At 42.8% G+C, this 20114-nt stretch overlaps 1 protein-coding gene across 2 annotated transcripts in view; it reads left to right on the top strand.

The window, feature by feature from the left end:
* The window catches only part of SMARCA2 (SWI/SNF related BAF chromatin remodeling complex subunit ATPase 2), a 161112-nt gene that overhangs the window by 131280 nt on the left and 9718 nt on the right, over positions 1 to 20114 (top strand). For both annotated transcript variants that reach the window (XM_007466756.1, XM_007466755.1), the window contains 3 exons: positions 12641 to 12746; positions 13451 to 13552; positions 16196 to 16328. In XM_007466756.1, the coding sequence (XP_007466818.1) occupies positions 12641 to 12746; positions 13451 to 13552; positions 16196 to 16328 (341 nt within the window). The remainder of the gene's footprint in view (positions 1 to 12640; positions 12747 to 13450; positions 13553 to 16195; positions 16329 to 20114) is intronic.

Here is a 20114-nt window from a genome sequence, read left to right as displayed (position 1 = left end):
CACTCTTTCAGGATGTAATTAGTTTGCAACTGGACACTTGAACTCATCTGAGGCTTCTTGATATGCTCTATCGACTCTCCTATCAGTAGCTTTTGTTCAACATTTATTATGCTTTGCTTTTCAAATCTGAGCGTCGTTCATGTTCCCGAAGAGTCTGGAAACAGAATATGAGGAGGTTGTGGTCCCCTCCTCCCACTCTGACGAGCAGGAGTGTACTGCGAGGATGGGCCTCACTGTCTGCAGAGGGTCTGGACTTCAGGTGCAGCTCTGAGGATGGACAAGGGAAGCGGCGGGGAGGCGGGAGATACCTGCCTGACCCTGGCACACAGTGGGGCGGCCAGGGGTGGCCAAGAGGCTCCTTCCTCCCTGATACCTGATGCCCTTCAGCCTCTGCTCTCTTCCCGGAGGCTAGACTGTCTTCTTCTTGCCCCTCATTTTAAGAAACACTGATGACTTCCCTAGGAATGGTGGAAGGCCTCAGCTTCTTCTGAATCTTAGCTCTCCCCACATTGTAGAAAATCATTCACTGATCCTGGAAATATTCATTGCATTATTCCCCGCTTCTTTCCAGCCCTGAGGGCCAGAGGGTAAAAAAAACACACGGTACTTACCTCCACTAGCTCGCCATGTGGTAGAGGAGATAGCCCGGATAGTACTGAACAGGCAGGTGGCCTGGGAGATTCAGGGAAGGTGGGGTCACGTGAGCCCCTTAAATAAGAATATAATAACATCTTGAGTTTATGGTCTCTTTTAGGGGGGAATATATATATATATGATATATATATAAGATATATATATATATTTATATATATGATATATATATTTATATATATATGATATATATGATATATATATTTATGTATATATCATATATATGATATATATATTTATATATATGTGATATATATATTTATATATATATATGATATATATATTTATATATATCACTATTACTGCATTTACCTGGGCAAAGAGAGCTGGCATTTTACCCCGTTACATTATAGTACCTTTCTAAGGACTTGGGAATACTGCAAACCTAAGGACTAAGTGTACTTGTTTAATTCCTGTACACGAATTCCTATATACAGATGGAAAGTCATTTGTAGCATTTCCCTCGTTTAGAGTAAGGCTGAGCTACTGTCTTAAAGGCCCACATATCGTCAATCCATTTCCTAAGTTGTTGTCATCTGAAGATTTGCTATAATCTATTGCAAAGAAACTTCTAAAGGGCAAAGGACAGGTCTTCTATGACATGCCCCTGAAAATCACTTAAGGTTGACGTGAATTTATTAATCAGTAATCTTTAAAGTTGATGAACCGTCTGTGAACTCACATGACCATGCTTTAAAAAGTTGCCTTTTCTTATCCCAATATTATCTCCCCAAAGTGCTTTATCTGAAGCGTATTCAGGTATCTGTGATGTCGAAGGCTTTTCCCTCAGTTATCGTCATCCTGAGTCTTGCACCCAAGGTGGACTAATCGCACCAGTGTTCACACTGTCTTTTTGAAATTGATTTGTAGTAACATACATTTTGAAAGCCAAATCCGTACCATCATTTAATATGCTTTTTTGTTGTGTTCGTACTGTCTTTTCAGTCAGATTGCTGGCCCGTGTAGGTCTGTCCCCACATACTCCTTATCAGAATCGTTCAACAGCATTCTGTTGGAATTTCCTTTGATCAGAGCCTTCCTTCCCCGATGAGGTGTAATCTCCGTTAGTGTCAGATCATAGAACCATGCCCACCTCTCTCTCCAAAGTATTTGCAGTATGTCCTGTAACATGTCTACAGAATGCTCTTCACGATTACACATTCTGAGACAACACGGTCTATTTCAGCTTCGGTATCCCCTTGGTTAACACCATCATCATCTCAGGGTCCCCAGTGTGTTGGGAGAAAAGTCGTCCCAATTCTGTGCCTTATTTCTAACACGCCCTTACGTACAGAGTTTCCTCAGCATTTCTCCCAGGCCCCCCACCACTTCTGTGTCCTCACCCACTGCCTGCATCAGGTCCTTTACCATCGGCGCTGGCCGTGCCTGGACGGCTGCATGCTGCCTGCTTCTCCTGCCTCTGATTCATGGATCCCCTCTCATCAGTGGTTACTTAAGACCTTTCAGTAGCTCCTCATTGCCTACCCGATAGCGACCAGACTTCTTACCGTGGGAAAGATAGCCTTCCACAACCTGGCCCTAGGACCTCCCCAACTTCATTTTCCAACGTGCAACTCTCCCTTGTATGTCAAACATTCCACCCGATTCTCCGCTTTTCCAATATCGCCTGTACTTTTCGCCTCGCCACTCCTGGATTTATGCTTTGCACCTTCTGTGGTGTCTCCCGCTCTCCCAGGGCACAGTGGGTAAGGTCTCTGAGGAGGGATGTGTAAGTGGCCAGACGTGGGCTGTGTATGCCAATGGCACCGTCTTTGCCTGGAGTAATATCTAGAGGGGATGGAGGGATTTCCCAGGGCACGACACCCCTCTCAGCCGCTTCTCTGCCACCACACAAAGGAACGCCAGCGGTGCAGTTGCAAAATCCTCAATGGGAGAGGCTCCCCTAGAGGCCTGGAGAAGGAAGGGCCAGAGACCTCACGTGGTGCTTGTCATTTCCAGTTGAAGATCATTAACTTGGTGATCTGTTGGAAAAGAATGGAGGTCTGGGAAGGAGAGCTGACTACCTAGATGGTGTTCAGAAACGAAGTTAGGTTGTGGTTCGGTGCACCCTCTGTGTGCTGGCTGCTGTAACAAAGTACAGTATCCCGTTTAGGGTTCGCAACCATTTTCTGAGGTATTATCGCCATTTTACAAGTGAGGAGCTAGACTCGGATAGGCTGAAGCTACTACATTGCTAAGGTCACCCCTTACCCCCGCCAAGCAAACGCTGCCTTTCCTCCACTGCTTTTAGAACGACGGATGGAAACGTGTGGAGGGAAATGAGACCAGAGTAACAGGTATTTATGTGTTCGGGAGAAGCAGGAAACGTCCCCAGTAATCTTCCCAACAATCCCCCGAGGTTGGCAAGGCAGGTAGGTGAGGAGACTGAAGCTTGGCGCATGAGATGAATTACCTGAGGTCACCTGCCTAAGAGGAAGGAGCCGGGCTGGGACAAGGACCCAGGTCTTCTGACTCTAGTGTTCTTCCTACTCTACCACAGGTGTAACGTGGAGAAGGTGCCCAGTAATTCTCAGTTGGAAATAGAAGGAAACAGGTCAGGATCTGTCTTATATTGCCGGGTCTCTAAATACAGGTATCCCTTGGTCCACCAAACAGACCGATTCCTAAAGACTCGGCCTTTGGAAGCAAATTTCTCCAGTGGCCTCCTGACCACCCCTCCTTGGAGTGGGAGATGGAGGCACAGATATTCCCAAACACCTGTCTTGGCTTTTGAAGTTTTTGTGCTGTGTTTTAATTTGGGCGTGTCCATCCTGTAACTGCACTCCTTACAAAGGCATCAGGAGCCACCACTGAGCGGGACGGTCCCCCCAGCATCACTCAGCCATGGGTTTCTGTTGCCTTCCCCCACCACTTCCAGCGCAGCTTCTGTCTTACGTCCCGTGGGCCTCTTAACTCCATGCCGTCTTGGTTTTGAAGCTTACTGAGAGGCACCTGGGGTGCCGCGTGCGCGTGCCTGTCCTGTCTGAGGTTGTGGAGTCAGTCACGTGCGCGGAGGGTCTGCGCACCAGGTGGGGTTCAAGGCGTGACTTATGGGCTTAGCTGTCCTGTACAGTCTTAAGCACCCTCGGGCAGCTTGTTTAACCTTTGTGTGCCTCTGCTTCTGTCAAGTGGGAAGCAGAAGTGTTTTTTTCCTAGAGATTTTGCGACACTGAGATGATGACAGTTGAGACGGAAAGAGGGATGTGCATGATTTGCCAGGGTTAGGAGTTGTTATTAGTATACTGAAAATAACATTTCTTTCCCCCTTTGGGTCAGCCTGTACTTAAAAAAAAATATCGATACAGTACTTTGCCATCCATATTCCACTTTTGTCAACTGACTCAATGACGTCCTTTATGGCACTTCTTTCCCCCCTAGTATAGGATCCAATCTAGGGCCAGGAGGCAAAAGAATTGAAGCTGTGTCCTGTATTTCAGAATAAGTACCATCACCAGCTGTGGCCTTCCCTTTTACATAGGGAGATTAAACGTGGGGTGATTTGTACCCACCCATATCTGTGCGGAGGTGAAACTGGTGGGCAAGATTGTCAGTTTTGGGTATTTCTTATTGTAAACAGTGAGCAATCCTGGAAGCCAGACACACAAACCATACTGTGTACTAAGAGGCATCAAGAATGGTGTTCTGTTTTTGCCATTACGAGAAAGAACTCAGTCTGGATTCGAATTTCGGAACTGAAACAAGAAACACTTGACATTTGGGGGCTTGAAATAATGAACTACCAGGGTAAACCTTTCCAACTCAACCATGTAGGAAGGAGGCTTTATGGTCTAAAAGGCATGATATAGGCTAAATGCCCAGCACGGTGAACAAGGACAGGCCTAAGCTCCTTCACCCCATATCCCCTCTTCCATCAAAATAATTATGTGACCATGAAAAGTGGATTAATAACTTTAAAGGGTATTAAGAGCCCCCAGTGTCATGCCTCGGCTTTCTGAGGAGACGATAAGACCATATGTAGTTAGGATCCAGATAAATCCTTTTACTGAAGACACATTTAAACTGCCGTTTCCAGAGGCATAGAAGGGGCTTGATGTCTGCCTGCTCAGGACTCTGCAGAGTCTGTCTGGTCCTGTACCGTCACATATGCTGCTTCTCCCCAGAAACCCGAGTTTAAGACATGTTCAGAGCTTGCCTTATGATTAATTTTTAAACATTCTTTTTAGAAAATCCCTCCATGTGTTCAAAAGCACTGAGCATTTTCTATGTGTCAGTCTCTGTGTAAGTATTGAGAATGGGGGGCGGGGGGCGGGAAATGAGTAAAATGGAATGCCTTAAAGCATAGTTGGAAAGAGTTATATAAAGGAATAACGCACATCTACGGTATGAATCAAGTGTACATGCCAGGTGGGAGGGTAGGAAGGGGGAAAGCAAAGTCAGTCGGTGGCTTGTGGGAGGAGTAGAAATCCCCCAAGCAGATGGCGGGGGGGGGATATCACTTCCAAATATTTTCTCCCAGTCTGTAGGTCGTCTTTCCGTTTTGTTTATGGTTTCCTTTGCTGTGCAGAAGCTTTTAAGTTTAATTAGGTCCCATTGGGTTGGGCGGAGGCCACCAAGGTGCTGAGACCCATGTGTGTAGGCGGCCAGGGAGGGGGAATGGAAAAGCAGGACCCCTTCCAGAGACCACACGTCTCTCAGTATGACTGGGTCCTCAGGTGCAAGGGAAGAGGGGCATAGCATTGCACATGGAGATGGGGGTGAAGGCAACAGAGCAAGTACTCAGAGAAAGGTATGATTGACGGGACTTAGGGCAGACCAGATGTGAGCGGTGGAGGATAACTTTTTAAGGATAACTCCTGGTTCTCTGTCCTGAGTGGTGAGTGAAATTTACATTTACAGAAATACGGCTGAGAAGAAAGGTGGCATGTGGTAGCCAGCCCTACATGCTCCATCCCAGGAAATCTAAATTCCCTCCATGGCTATTAACAGCCCTTAGCGTCGTGATTATGTTGTTAGTATTGACTGTCCCTTCAGGACCGGCTAAGAAGCTCTTATAGTCAAAATTCAGTTTTAGCAACATCGGCACCAGACATTCGGCATTTCTTTAAGTGGGGGAGGGAGGCTCTGACCGGATGTCAGGTTCAAGCCCCTTCTCATTTAATTAGATTACAGAGAAATTGCCATGAAATACAAGTGTGACCAAGTGGATACACTTAGAGAATCTTAGTTCTAGGTGAAGAGCCTTTCTTCATTTATTCTGTTTGGATACTTAGGGCTCAGCGACAGGGTTGGCAGTCTATCTTGTGTACTAGTGGCGTGGGGAAGTCAGAACCTCAACTGATGTCCAGGGTGACGCTTCCCCGGAGTATAGTCCTCAAACTCTAGTCCTGGAGCTTCTTGGAGAATTCCCAGCGTGGTTAGAGGCTCTGGGAAGTTTTGTGTAAAGTAGCCTGCTGAACTTTGTCTAACCCAGCATTCCCCAAACTCATTTGACCAGTGAAGCCCCCTTCTCAGGGAACACTATTAATAATCCATTAAGCTCATGTTTCATGGAGCACATATTGGGAAATGCTGACTTAGAGCTCAGAAGTTGCACTTAGTCCAGAGAGAATCAGCTGAGGGAAATGCGGATTCTAGAACTTTATTTTGCCCTTCTTAAAAGTATTGATACTTTCAGATGTGTCCTGGAATAAGCTGCTTTGACTCCTAGTGACTTGACACTACTTTACTGATGACGCTCAGCCAATTTTACCCACGTACAGCAGGTGGGCAGCCCACAAATAAACGTGGTCCATCTGCTTTCTGAGGCACAGAAAGCCTTCCCGAGGCTTCCAGCATCAGCCTGGCCCGGGAGCCCAGGGTCTCTGCCTCTCAAAGCTTCAGGACAACCAGCATAAATGACCTCTCTCTGAGGGAGGGGAAGCAATCCCAGCTGGAAACAGCGAAACTGACTTTCTTACAGGGCTGATAAACTGTCTTCATAAGCACTCTCTGCCTTTTGAGTTAGAAATGGATTGCTCTGAAAGAGGGCAGTTATTTGGGCATAAGTGTTCTTGTGTATTCATGGGGAAAATACCTGCCTTGTTCCTTTAGAATCACACCTCATACGTCTTCCTTAAGAGTTTCCTAAAACGGCCATTTTCGGGAAAAGCAGCACTCAGGGTGCCTGCTACGACACACACACCCCTTTGACAAAGTGACAGTTGTGGTTTTGCAGCTCAGGTGGAGAGGCATTTGATTTTGTTTGCCTGCAAAAGCTTTGTGATTTTGAGTTTGATCACAATTCAGCCAACAGCTCCGAAGCCTTTCTCTAACATTACGAAGTTAGAGACCCGGGGAAAGACCAAAGGACAGAACATTCAGTGGAAGGGAAGGTGTGTCCTTACCTTTTGAAAGGAAGGCATCCTCTGAGTCACTTCCAGGTCTCCAAGATGAGGTGACAAAAGCTGATGAACCGGCGTGACCAGTGTGTCTATCACATTGAGACAGGTGGACGGTTAGGATTCTGTACCTCACCCTGCTATGATGAAGTGTCGAGTGAGAAAAAGAGAAGAATCTAGGTGTCCCGAGTCAATATTTCGAAAAAGTCAGGTGGTAGATAAGTCTTCGCAGTCGTCTCCTCAAAATGCTTGTCTAAATAAACAAGTCAATAAACAGTACTCTCTGACTCTCATGTCCAGGTGATCACCTCTGATTTGCAGTCATAAGTCCAATGAGAGAATTCTGAAGGAATAAATAGGAACTTCATACAGTAGATTCTGTTGGTTATAATATAGTAAATAAAAAATTTGTGGAATTATTGTTCTATTATTCTATTTCTTTGGCCTTATGTGGGAGAGTTAAAAGGTGCCAGTTGAGGAACTGTGCTGTTTATGGTGATGTAAATAGAGGTCGGTCATATGCCCCTCGGATGACATTTTTCTGGGAAAAATCAAATTAGATTTCTGACTTATAGCATGTTTTCAAAGAAGGTAACCCATAAAAGTGTTTGAGGCCTACTTTATTTATGGATGACAGTACGGTTCCAGATTACATTAGATTGGAAATCTTCATTTTGTTGAACAAGAGTACCTTATTATTAATGTTTATTTATGCTCTGGCATTTCTCCTTCTGGTCCTTAGTTCATGCCCTTTTAAAAACCTAGTTGAATGTGTATTGCATTTACAATCTGATATCCTGTGGGGGTTTTTTTTTTTCCCATTGAATGTCATAATGAGCATTTTTTCTGGTTTTTAAGACACATACTTTAAAAATACATAATTTTAGCCTTCCATTACTTGTTTTCTTCCCCCAATTGTTTAACATTCTGGCTGCCTTAAATTATTTTAAATAATGCTGTGATGAACATCTTTACATGTACATATAAAATATATATATATATATATATATATATATATATCTTTATCCATATTCCAGCCTAGAGTAGATTACCAACAGCAAAACCATACATCAGAGTGTGATTACATTGAAGACTGTTGTTAAAGCCTTGCTGCTTTTCTTATTGAGCTGAGCAAGCCATTTAAGCCCCCTAACATGGGGGCACTTACCTTTGCATAAACCTGATGTAACCTCATTTTGGTTGGTAACTCAGGCACATTAGTTAGCTTGTCCTTAACACAACCCTTGGGGTGATTTTTACAGCTATCCATCCCATATCAAAAGCAAGTCAACCCACATCCCATTCTGTTTTGCTGTTACATCCTATATGCTTCAAGAAGTTGGGAAGTCAGATTTCCAAGCTTGTTAGGAGTTATCAGTATTGTCAGTCAATACTCGGTAAGACTCAGATGAGAGACCTCAGTAGAGAATGCAGAGTGCGGGTACTCTGACACCCATTCTGTGACTGGCTCAGGTTTCTGGGGGCTTTCTAGATATGCAGGGTGCTACTCAGGTCTAGGTGCATTTTGAAATGGTATAGGAATCTGACCCTGAAAAAAAGACACGTATTCACCTACTGCCCTCCAATGCTGACCCAATTTTTATGGAGTTTTTTCCCAAAATGATTTCCTATGTTTGATTCCTTTAGGACTGTAATCATTTTCTGTAAAACGTTTCCAACTACAAATGGGTATTCTAAATCATGACGTCATTTCCTTAAGGAGGCAAGATAACCACGTTTTTATATTCATTAACTAACATAAACAAAACCTATGTCAGCTTTAGTTAAGATCACTTTTCCAGGAGTATCCATTAGGAGTTCTTGTCAACAGATCAGCTTTGGCAGGTAAAAAGACAAATCATAAAGCAGCCAAAAAAAGGACTCTCAACCAATATTATGAAAGACATACTGGCCAACATTTTAAAGGAATAGGTTTCTAAGCTACTATTACAGTCTTATGCACTCTTTCAGCTTTACCTAAACTGTAATCAAAGGTAGAGCTGATATTTATGTGATATTTATAATGTCTGTAGTCATCATTTTAAAGTCACAGTAGTATAGAAGTGAAAATCTTGCCATTCGGTTTGTGGAGGTAATGGGAGAAAAATTGGTTCCCAGATGAAGCATAGCAAAGCAGATCTCGTGTGTGTGTGTGTGTGTGTGTGTGTGTGTGTGTGTGTGTGTGTGTAAGCTCTACATGCAGGGTTTGCAAACCAGCATTAACATAGTGGCATGTAGGGCTTTTCCATCGCATACACCATGACAGCATAGCCAGGTGTTCCTTTGCCCTTTCGTCTCTGTGGAGAGGAAATGTGTTTGCCCACCAGCACCTGTAAACTCTATTAAGTGCAGTGGGTTTTCCTGTATATTTGTATTTTAGGTTATTCTCCTCGCCCCCAACACCCTACGTCTTATCAGGGTCACGTTTCTCATTGTGACAGATCGTTGTACGATACAGATCTGAAATCAGACCATTTTGGAGGAGGGGGACAGGTATCACTTTTGTCATGGCAAACAGCACACTTGGAGATAACAATTTATACTTAGGCCTTGAATGTGTAAAATGACATAATGGAAAATACCTTGGGGGTAAGGATAAGCATTTCAACAGAAACGGAACACCTTTTGCAAACCGTTGTACAATTAGTCCATTGTTCTGTACTTAAAAAAAAAAAAAAAAAAAAACAACTTCCTGGCAGTGAAAAACAAGTATTTGAAAAGGTATAATGAAAAAGCATTTGTGCAGCTTAAGTTTGAGAAAGAAATGCCAAGAATTCAAAACTCTGTCAGGCTGCTTCACTTCCTTTTTCTTATTTACCTTTTTTTTTTTAACCTTTAATTTAGGGAAAAAAATAAGTTACTGTAGCAACATTAGCAAGTGGTCCTGCTACCTCAGTGCATTCTGTAGGTTATATAAAAGCTGGATGTCTTCCAGGACCACCTGACTTTTCCTGCCCAGGGTCGCCATCAGAACTGTCCCCTCTGATAGAGATGGGGGAGGGGTTTTGACTGCATGTAAAGTGTTCCCACACTCTGTGTAGGAGAGAAAAAATCCCAGCATGCATAGAATTAAGTTCTGAGCAGCAAGGTACCAGGAGTTGTTTAATATTGAGGAAAACTCCTTCCATTTTTTTTTTGGAGGAAGGTTCTTGATCCTGAATGGATGATGGAATATTTGAAGGGAGAAAAGGATAGAGAATGTTCTAACTGTGGAGTGAGAGGTGGGTCAAGCCTGGAGGCTTGGAATTTGTGATAAAGGGGGGATTGGCCGTGGGACTTGGGGGTACACAGGAGAGAGGCTATTCTGACCAGAAGAGTCAAGTCAGCAGTACAGTCAGGGTTTAGAGAGGAGGAACCAAGGAGGGCTTCGAAATCCAGACCGAGGTGTGTGAGTGGAGATGGTTCCAGTGGAACCACGAGAAGACTTCCTTACATGGCATCCAAGCCCTCCTTCAGCTCAGGACCTTGGTTCTTAGCAGGGGGAATAAAGGAAGTGAGATGGGAATATTAAGCCACGGAGCCTTTATTTTTAAAACCGAATAAATTTATGTCATTTTACAGTATTGTATTGGCCCTGAGTCTCAGAACATTCAGCTCTCTCCTTTGTGAGCACAGATAACTGTGGACTTGTCTCCTTATAGTGTCTAGAATTTCTGCGTCCTAAGAACAGGACATCAGACCAAGATTGTCTCAGCCATTTTGCCCCTGTTGGAAAGAGCTCTATCACATTCTCAGTGCAAACTGCTTCTTTCTTATTTCACCAGTAGCACAGATGAAATTAAGAGTACGTCCATCACAGGTGTACAGAGCAAAGATGTACTTGTAATCCGTCAATAGAAAAATGACACCATCTGTTGGTAATGCAGAAAATGACGCTGAAGATGTCATTGAGGGTCAGCTGTTAAATCCCGAATCACAAAGAGGTCTGACTCTCTGTTGCTAGGGTATAGAGAATGCTAATTATAAAGAAGTCACTGATACAAATAGAAAAATGAATATATAAATTCCTCTTATGGCCTTTCAGAGATTCATTTACAGACAGGTGAAATGTTTGTCTTTTTAAGTCTCAGAATGGGAGAAAGAAAAACAGACCAGAGATTGTGGCCCTATGCTGAAGGTGATAGCAGATGAAACAGTTTTTGTCATATACTGTGTGGTATAATTTATGGCGGTACAAATGCATTTCTCAACCTGGAAGGGGTTGGGGGCGGGTAGGGGTGGCAGAGGGTAAGAGAACACCTTGGTTCTTGCCATGATAATCTTAAAATCCAGTTTCCTATTAAACTGCAGTCTTCTTATGCCTCTTGTGTTGGCCCCTGGTTTTAGTATTCATGAGGCCCATATGTGCATTAAAAAATAAAATAAAGCAAAACACTGACCCAGCATCACAGAAAAACTCGCCCATCCCTTTGACAGGGTTTTCAGTTAATTTATGCAGGCCCCTTTGCACTTCAGCATTTTTCCCCACTGGTTGCTAGGCAACCATTTGAGTTACTGCGCATGCCTTTTTTATGATAAGTGTCATTATGATTATTTTTTAATTATATGACTAGGACTATAGATTAAAACAGCATATTGTCACTCATCCTCTGCCGCTGCTTCTAGCATTCTCACACACTCCTACAATCACCTTCCAAAATTTACCTGGCAGCGATTTATGGGGTTTGTTTTGTTTTGTTTTTAATAGTTCTGCCTTCACAAAGGAAGTAGAGATGGCATCATAAGGGACAGGAGATTTTTGTGAAAAATGACTGTACTGTATCTCCCGAGCTGTTATTGATCTGGATAGGCTGAGTCAGATATTAGGGTCCTGAACCTAAATTACGAATATCTGGTTCCTTTGACCATGTCTGCCTCTAACATTAAGTGATGTTAAATGCTTACATTGCTTTATAGTCTGTTTCTCAGAGTTACAAAATGCTAAGCGTTCGTTGCTACTAAATGTGCTTTCAAGTAAAGCTACCATGAATTTGCGGGGAGGGTATAGCACTGATCCCAGGAACATGAGGCAGCCACACTTGCTAAATATGTTTGTTCTTTTCAGCACAAATGACTCCACACACACAAAATGAAGTCAGGCAAGATGAAGGGGTTCCACTGGCAAATAATCATAAAGGTTTGTGTAGTTCACAGTGTGGAAAAATGCCCTAAGAGGAGTAAGACTGAAAAGATAGTCCCTGGTACATACGAAAGCTTTTCATTTGAGTTTCCAGAGTATATTCTAACACATTATTTTCTGAATATAAAGTGGATTTGAAAACAAAGGGATATGGAAATAAAGTCAGTATTTTTTTTTTTAACCAACTCAATTACTGCTCATTTAGAAATGGAATTTTTGGTGGAATGGGACACTTTAAATATTTGTATCAAACTGAAGAGAGGTTCACTCTGAAAGAGAAATCCACAGTGGCCTTCCCATATGTATGACAGAAGTGGAGATCTATTGGTATTCTAATGTCATTTTGAAGTTAGCACTGGGGGCATTGATCTCCCATACAGTTGTAGGATTTTCTTTGATTTGAAGAGCCCCATGTTTATATGCATGGGATGTCATTTGCTTTTTTGACATTTTTCTGAAATAAAATACAAGTTTTTCTCTGTAGTGCATGATCTGTTATGTTTTTGTTCGTTTCTCCCCTGCCCCCCTACAGTTCAGGGCGACAGCTCAGTGAAGTCTTCATTCAGTTACCTTCAAGAAAAGAATTACCAGAATACTATGAATTAATTAGGAAACCGGTGGATTTCAAAAAAATAAAGGTAGATCTTTTGTTTACGCACTTTATTTTTTAAGTAAATAAAGCAGAAGTGTAAATTCATTGAAATGATTACAGTTAGGGCTTGACAGTGGTAACCTATCTGACTGCCACTGACACCCATCCAGGGCTTGGCACTAAAAAGGTCGGGATGTTCTTGTGCCTTTAAATGTATGTTATGAAATCAATATACTGAGAGCTCGTATTGATTATATTGCCTTTTTTTTTTTTTGCGGTTCGTGGGCCTCTCACTGTTGTGGCCTCTCCCGTTGCGGAGCACAGGATCCGGACGCGCAGGCTCAGCGGCCGTGGCTCACGGGCCTAGCCGCTCTGTGGCACGTGGAATCCTCCCCTACCGGGGCACGAACCCGTGTCCCCTGCATCGGCAGGCGGACTCCCAACCACTGCGCCAGCAGGGATGCCCTATATTGCATTTTATTTGAAAAGTTTCAGACTCCTTCCTGGATCCCACTGCTCTTCCTGGTTCCCATCATATGCTCCTTACTCCCCCTTACAGGAAAGGAATACGCGTGGGAGGGTGGTCTCTGTTTATGACACCCCCTGGAGTTGTGTAGTCCCACCTCCCTGGCAGGACTGTCTACTGGGAAGACAAATGGAAAGTCAGGCTTTGTTAACCAAGTAATGATTGTTGTATTTCCACCACCGCCCTCCCCAACTTTCCTGTGTTTTATCCAAAATTTGCATCAGGAAAGAATCCGTAATCATAAGTACCGAAGCCTGGGTGACCTGGAGAAAGACGTCATGCTTCTCTGTCACAATGCTCAGACGTTCAACTTGGAGGGATCCCAGGTGAGACATGTTTAACCTTAAACATGCTTTGTTCTTTTAAGTAAAATTTTTCATTTGCTACCGTCGCTACTATCCTGGCAGAAGAAAAGGAAAGATAAAAGCCTATATTTCCATGCTACCTATGTAAGTCAGTTGAGGCTTTGGCATTTTCACATTAATGCCAGCTCCTTTGTACCATAGCTATGCTAGTTCCTACTTGTGCTTCCCTTAAAGGCTTGGCTTTTAATCAGAGGAGGAATTTAAGTTAATAACTTAATGTAATGCTTAAAAGCTAGAGGTAGTTTTTGCCTTTACAGAGATGGTGGTGTATTTGGTTATACTTACCTTGGGTTTTCTGATTGTAAGCTTTGCATCAGGAGCCGAAACTGCTGTTTTGTTTTAAAACAAAAAATATATAGAAAAAATAACCATCGCCTCTAATTTGTTACAAAAATGCTTTTTATCAGGTCAATTGCAATTCTCTTCACTCCTCTGTAGTTGGCAAGTGTAAGAGTAAGTGACACTATGAAAATAACTAAGCTGGCCGAGGACACTTTCACTTGAATTACACCTCAATTCCACTCACCTTTTGTAGGGACTCCCCTTTTCCTATCTATGCTCTCATACCCATGAGGCAGAAAGAACCAGAAGAGAGGTCAGTGTGTCTGCCAGCCAATGCAGAGTCAAGCCTCTTTCCGGACTGGACTTGTTTTTATCTTCATGTCAATTCCAGTCACTAAACTGGAGAATGTGGGACTCCTCAGAATGTGCCTTGAACAGACCAAACCTTTCCAGTTAATGGGAGTTAATAGAAGTATTATTTTGACCAAAACAATAGGTCGTGAAAGCAAAGCCTTTTTCAAAGAAATGTAAGGTGAAAACTAGGATGCAGAGAGTAAATATAAAGCGTCAACAAGCAAGTCTTTTATGAATGACCGCTTACAGTTTGTGGATAGATTTGGGGGTTCTTTATAGGACTGTGGCAACATTATGATTTACACCCCGTCCCAGACAGCCTCCCTGTCTGCCGACACCCACTGCCTCACCCCTGAACTGGGGTGACAAATGACCTCTTGACTGGCTTCCCTCCGAGGCCCTCCCGGATGCAGGCCGATCTTTCTGTAACCACCTTTTTATCCTGTCCATCTACTGCCCACCAAGCTTCGAGCTTCCCCATGTACTGTTAAATTCTAGAATGAATTTAATCGCTGTAGTTCGCTTTCTAAAGTCATAGACTAACTCTTTGGCCTCATTTCCTGCTGTTCCTCAACCTAAACAGTTCGTGGTCCAGTAACGGTTCATGGTCCATAAACACCGGCTTCCCCAGATACACATGCAGTTGTAGGAAAGAATATGAATACAGAGAGAGCCTTGACATCGTCCCAGGATAGTAACATCGTCCCATGTCATAACCAGGAAATTGGCAATGGCACCATCCCAGATGCATCTTTTTTACTTTGGCCTCCCCACTTTTCTCCTTGCTCTCCTTTTCTAAAAAGGCCGTCTCCTTTCTCATGATCCCTGGTGGGACCCTCCTCACCCTTAATATCCAGCTCAGCTCTAGTGTCCCTGGCAAATTCTGCCCCAGTGGCCCCATCCCAGTGTGTCATCTTCACCATTTTTAAGTGTACAGCTCAGTAGTGTGGAGTATATTTTCATTATTCTGCAACAGATCTCCAGAACACTTTCACCTTGTACAACTAAAACTCTGTAATCATTCTGCCAGACACCATTCTACGTTCTATTTCTACGAATTTGACTCCTCTAGATATAGCTCATATAAGCAGATCAGCACTCAGTGTTTGTCTTTTTGTGAATGGCTTATTTCACCTAGCATCAAGTCCTCAAAAGTTCATCCATGTTGTGTAGGCTGCAACAGGATTTCTTTCCTTTTTAAGGCTGAATAATACTCCACGGTTTGGGTAGAACTCGTTTTGTTTCTTCCTCCCTCTGTCGATGGACATTGGGTGTGCTTCTCCCTCTTGGCTCCTGTGAATAGTGCTGCTGTAAACATGGGCGTGCATGTATCTCTTCAAGACCCTGCTTTCAGTTCCTTTGGGTATATATCTAGAATCGGCATTGCTGGATCATATGGTACTTCTATTTTTAGTTTTTTGAGAAAACGGACCATTTTTGAACTTTCTCTCTCTCTCAGCAACTACCCAGGGCTATGCTCAGATAGGTGCATCCACTAGCGAGAAAGCACTGATTGCAATAAGTATTGGCTGGTACTGATAAACTCAGTAACAAATAATAGCCTCCATTTTGTTAGGAGAATTGCATTTTTTAAAAAAGGTTGCTTTACCACAGTGTTTGATGGAACAACTTAAATAAGAAATCGTTTTTTTAAATACAAATGGGAGGGCATCGTATTGAAGCCCTCCCTTCCCTCCCAAGCATGCGCACACACACAACACACACGCGCGCACACACACACTCTCTGAAATCATTTCAACTGCATGTGGACTTTTCCTGTAAGATGATGTCTGTAGATTTGAGTTTGGTGTTTTCCTGCAGGCATAGACAATAACGTTGATGTTTCTGCTAAAATTCATGTAAAATAATGCTGGTGTGTGGCACACGGAAGAAAAGAGCATGTGCTGCGATGGTGAGTCTCGGGCCCTCAGCTTCAGGTTTTTAACAGGTGCCACTTTGACCCTTCAGATCTACGAAGACTCCATCGTCTTACAGTCGGTGTTCAAGAGTGCTCGGCAGAAAATTGCCAAAGAAGAAGAGAGTGAGGACGAGAGCAACGAAGACGAGGACGAGGAAGAGGAAGACGAGTCAGAGTCAGAGGGTGAGTCCATGTGGTTTCTGCACTGGTTTGGCCCTGGCCACCTGCATCGCTGTTTCCACAGATGCCAAGAGAGCAGACATTGGAGTCAGGCACATCTGGACTCCAGGTCTTGTGGTCTCTCGTGTCCTTAGCTGGGCAACCCCAGGCCGTATACTTAACCCTGCTTGAGCCCAGTCTCCTCCTCTGTGAAACGGAAGTACTAAATGTGTCCCCAGTCATGCGAAGGGCTTAGCACGTGGCCAGGCTCACAGCAAACACGGAATGTTGCCTTTGGAAATCAGTGTAGTATACGTTTTCTACCAGCATGGCTGTTGATACCACCTATCTGTTAACCTAGCAGAGTGGTTCTCTAACCTGGGTGATTGCTGGCGTCCACCCCTGAGTTTCTGATTCAGTAGCCTGCGGAAGGGTCTGAGAGTCGGCCTTTCTAACAGGTTCACAGGGGACGCTGATGTGACTGGACCCAGGACCACACTTTGAGAATCACTGCTTTAGAAGATAATTGTCAAACTGTGGTCCATTTTGTCCATCATGGATCAGATACTGATCCTGTCTTTATCTTGATATTTTACTCATTATGGCTCTGTTTGGCATGAGTTGTGAGTTTTTAAAACATCGCACTGAATAGTATTTATCTCGATTACCGAGTTTTGGTGCCCTCTTAAACTTTGCACCCAAGGCAAGTATCATATTTCAGAGGTTATGGCTGCCTTGAAAAGTCTAAAATTTCTTCTTACCTAATGAAGTTTTCACCCCATACCTCCTCGCAAAGTAATAAATCCTAGTAGTTTGTAGTCTTCTATGTAAAACAGTTTAGATATGCTTTACCATTTTTATTAGATTTGTTTCTAATTACATACTTAGTACAGACAGCTTAGAAAATATTTTTAAGAAAGGAAAATTTGTATAATTCCATCACCCAATATACCTTTAAGTCCAGTTGCCTTCCAGTGTTTTTATATACATAAATATTTTGTTCATAAAAGTATAGTACAGCAATACATATATTAACATCCATTAATGAGTGTACCAAAACATAGTAATCTCAATCCAAATAATGCTCTCCTGAAAATTCTAACCCATAAACGACTGCACACACTGTGAAAACATCTGATGCATACATATTGCTGCACAGAATGGAGTTGATATCTTTGTCAGCGGTGTACGTACATGTCTGTTTCCCCATACCCTCATCTGTTCTCAGTATTATTCTTTTTAGTGATTCTGCCTTTTAAGTATTAATTTAACCTTTTTCAGTTTCATATGTTTACTCCCTAGTTTTAATATCCTAGCATTTGATGTTTTAGTCTACAAAAGCGTATCTTAGCTAAACGTTTCCTTGTTTTAGAGCGAGATTTCTAATCTGTTTTCAAATAGCTACCTTCTTATCCCAGCTATCAGTTGAGATACGTTTGCTCTAATCTCTCCGGAGACTTGGTATGTTAACTTTCTATGGCCGCTCTAACAAATTACCACAAACTTAGTGCCTCAATACAACTTACATTTATTATCTCACAGCCCTGTAGGTCACGGGTTTGCTGTGGGTCTCTCTGGGCCAAAACCAAGGTGTCACCAGCCTGCCTTCCTTTGTCGGGGCTCCAGGGGAGAATCCACTTCCTTGTGTCTCTTTCTCATGTTGCATCTCATTGACCCTCTCTTTGGCCTCCTCTTCATCCACATTTATTTTTGCTGTTGAGGTATAATTGACATATGATAATAGGTTCAGATACACAGCATAATGATACGATATATGTCTATATTGGGAAATGACCACACCTAAAGCTAGTTAACATCCATCACCACACATAGAAAAACATTTTTTCCTGTGACGGGAACTTTGAAGATCTACTCTCTTGGCAACTTTCAAATATGCACTACAGTGTTATTAATTATACTCACCATGCTGTACCTTAAACCCCACGACTTACTTATTTTATAACTGGATATTTATACCTTTGGATTCCCTGCACCCATTTCCCACCCCACCTCTGGCAGCCACCCTATCTATCTGTTCTCTGTATCTGGTGAGTTCAGTTGTTTTCTTCTTTTTTTTTTTTTTAATTTCACATATAAGCGAGATCATACAGAATCTGTCTTTCACTGACTTATTTCACTTGGCATAAAAGCCCTTACGGTCCATCCATGTTGTCGCAAATGTCCTTTTTTTAATTTTTAAAAATGTTTATTTTGTATTGGAGTATAGTCGATTTATGAGGCACACTTTTTTTGTTTGTTTGTTTCCTGGCACGCGGGCCTCTCACTGCTGCGGCCTCTCCCGTCGCGGAGCACAGGCTCCGGACGCGCAGGCTCAGCGGCCATGGATCACGGGCCCAGCCGCTCCGCGGCATGTGGGATCCTCCCGGACCGGGGCCCGAACCCGCGTCCCCTGCATCGGCAGGCGGACTCTCAACCACTGCGCCACCAGGGAAGCCCAAGTGTAGTCAATTTACAATGTTGTGTTCGTTTCATGCGTAAAGTGAAGTGACTCAGTTATACGTGTATCCATTCTTTTACAGATTCTTTTCCCATATAGGTTATTACAGAATACTGAGTAGAGCTTCCTGTGCTGTACAGTAGGTCCTTGTTGATTATCTATTTTATATACAGTAGTGTGTATGTGTTAATCCCAACCTCCTAATTTCCCCCCCACTGCCCCCCCCCCCCGGCCCTGCCACTTTTCTTCTTTGGTATCCGTAAGTTTGTCTTCTAAGTCTGTGGGTCTGTTTCTGTTTTGTAAATAAGCTCATTTGTATCACTTTTTTAGATTCCACATATAAGCAACGTCATGATATTTGTCTTTGTCTGACTTACTTCACTTAGTATGATAATCTCTAGGTCCATCCATGTCACTGCAAATGGCATTATTGTGTTCTTTTTATGGCTGAGTAGTATTCCATTGTGTATATGTACCCCATCTTCTTTATCCATTCCTCTGTGGATGGACACTTAGGTTGCTTCCATGTCCTGGCTACTGTAAATAGTGCTGCAGTGAACATCGGGGTGCATGTGTATTTTCAGATAATTATGGTTTTCTCCAGGAAAATGTGCCCAGGAGTGGGATTGCTGGATCATATGTCAATCCCAGTCTCCCAGTTTATCCCTCCACCCCCTTTCCCCGCTGGTAACCATAAGTTTGTTTTCTACATCTGTGACTCTATTTCTGGTTTGTAAATAAGTTCATATGTACCATTTTACTGAGATGATCATTATACGTTTTAGCCTTCATTCTGTTAATGTGTTGTATCATATTGATTGATATATTGATGTTGAACCAACTTGCATCCCTGGAAGAAATCCCACTTAATTATGGTATATGATTCTTTTAATGTATTGTTGAATTCAGTTTGCTAATATTTTGTTGGGGATTTTGGCATCTACGTTCATCAGGGATATTGGCCTATAATTTTCTTCGCTTGCAGTCTTCTTGTCTGGTTTTGGTACCAGCATAATGCTAGCCTTGTAAAATGAGTTTGGAAGTGTCCCCTCCTCTTCTGTTTTTTTTGTTTGTTTGTTTTTGGGGTTTTTTTGGCAAAAATTTGAAAAGGATAGGTATTCATTCTAATTCTTCTTTAAATGTTTGGCAGAATTCACCAGTGATGCCATCTGGTATTGGACTTTTGTCTAATGGGAGGCTTTTGACTGTGGACTCAATTCCCTTACTAGTAATTGGTCTTTTTCTGTTTTCTTTGTGATGCAGTCCTGGTAGGTTGTTTGGTTCTACAAATTTGTTTTTTTCTAGGTTGTATGATTTGTTGGCACATAATCGTTCATAGTAGTCTTTCGTGA

This window comes from Lipotes vexillifer, unplaced genomic scaffold (assembly GCF_000442215.2).
Source record: "Lipotes vexillifer unplaced genomic scaffold, Lipotes_vexillifer_v1.1 scaffold948, whole genome shotgun sequence".
Classification (NCBI taxonomy): domain Eukaryota; kingdom Metazoa; phylum Chordata; class Mammalia; order Artiodactyla; family Lipotidae; genus Lipotes; species Lipotes vexillifer.
This window is presented reverse-complemented; position numbering and strand designations above follow the sequence as displayed.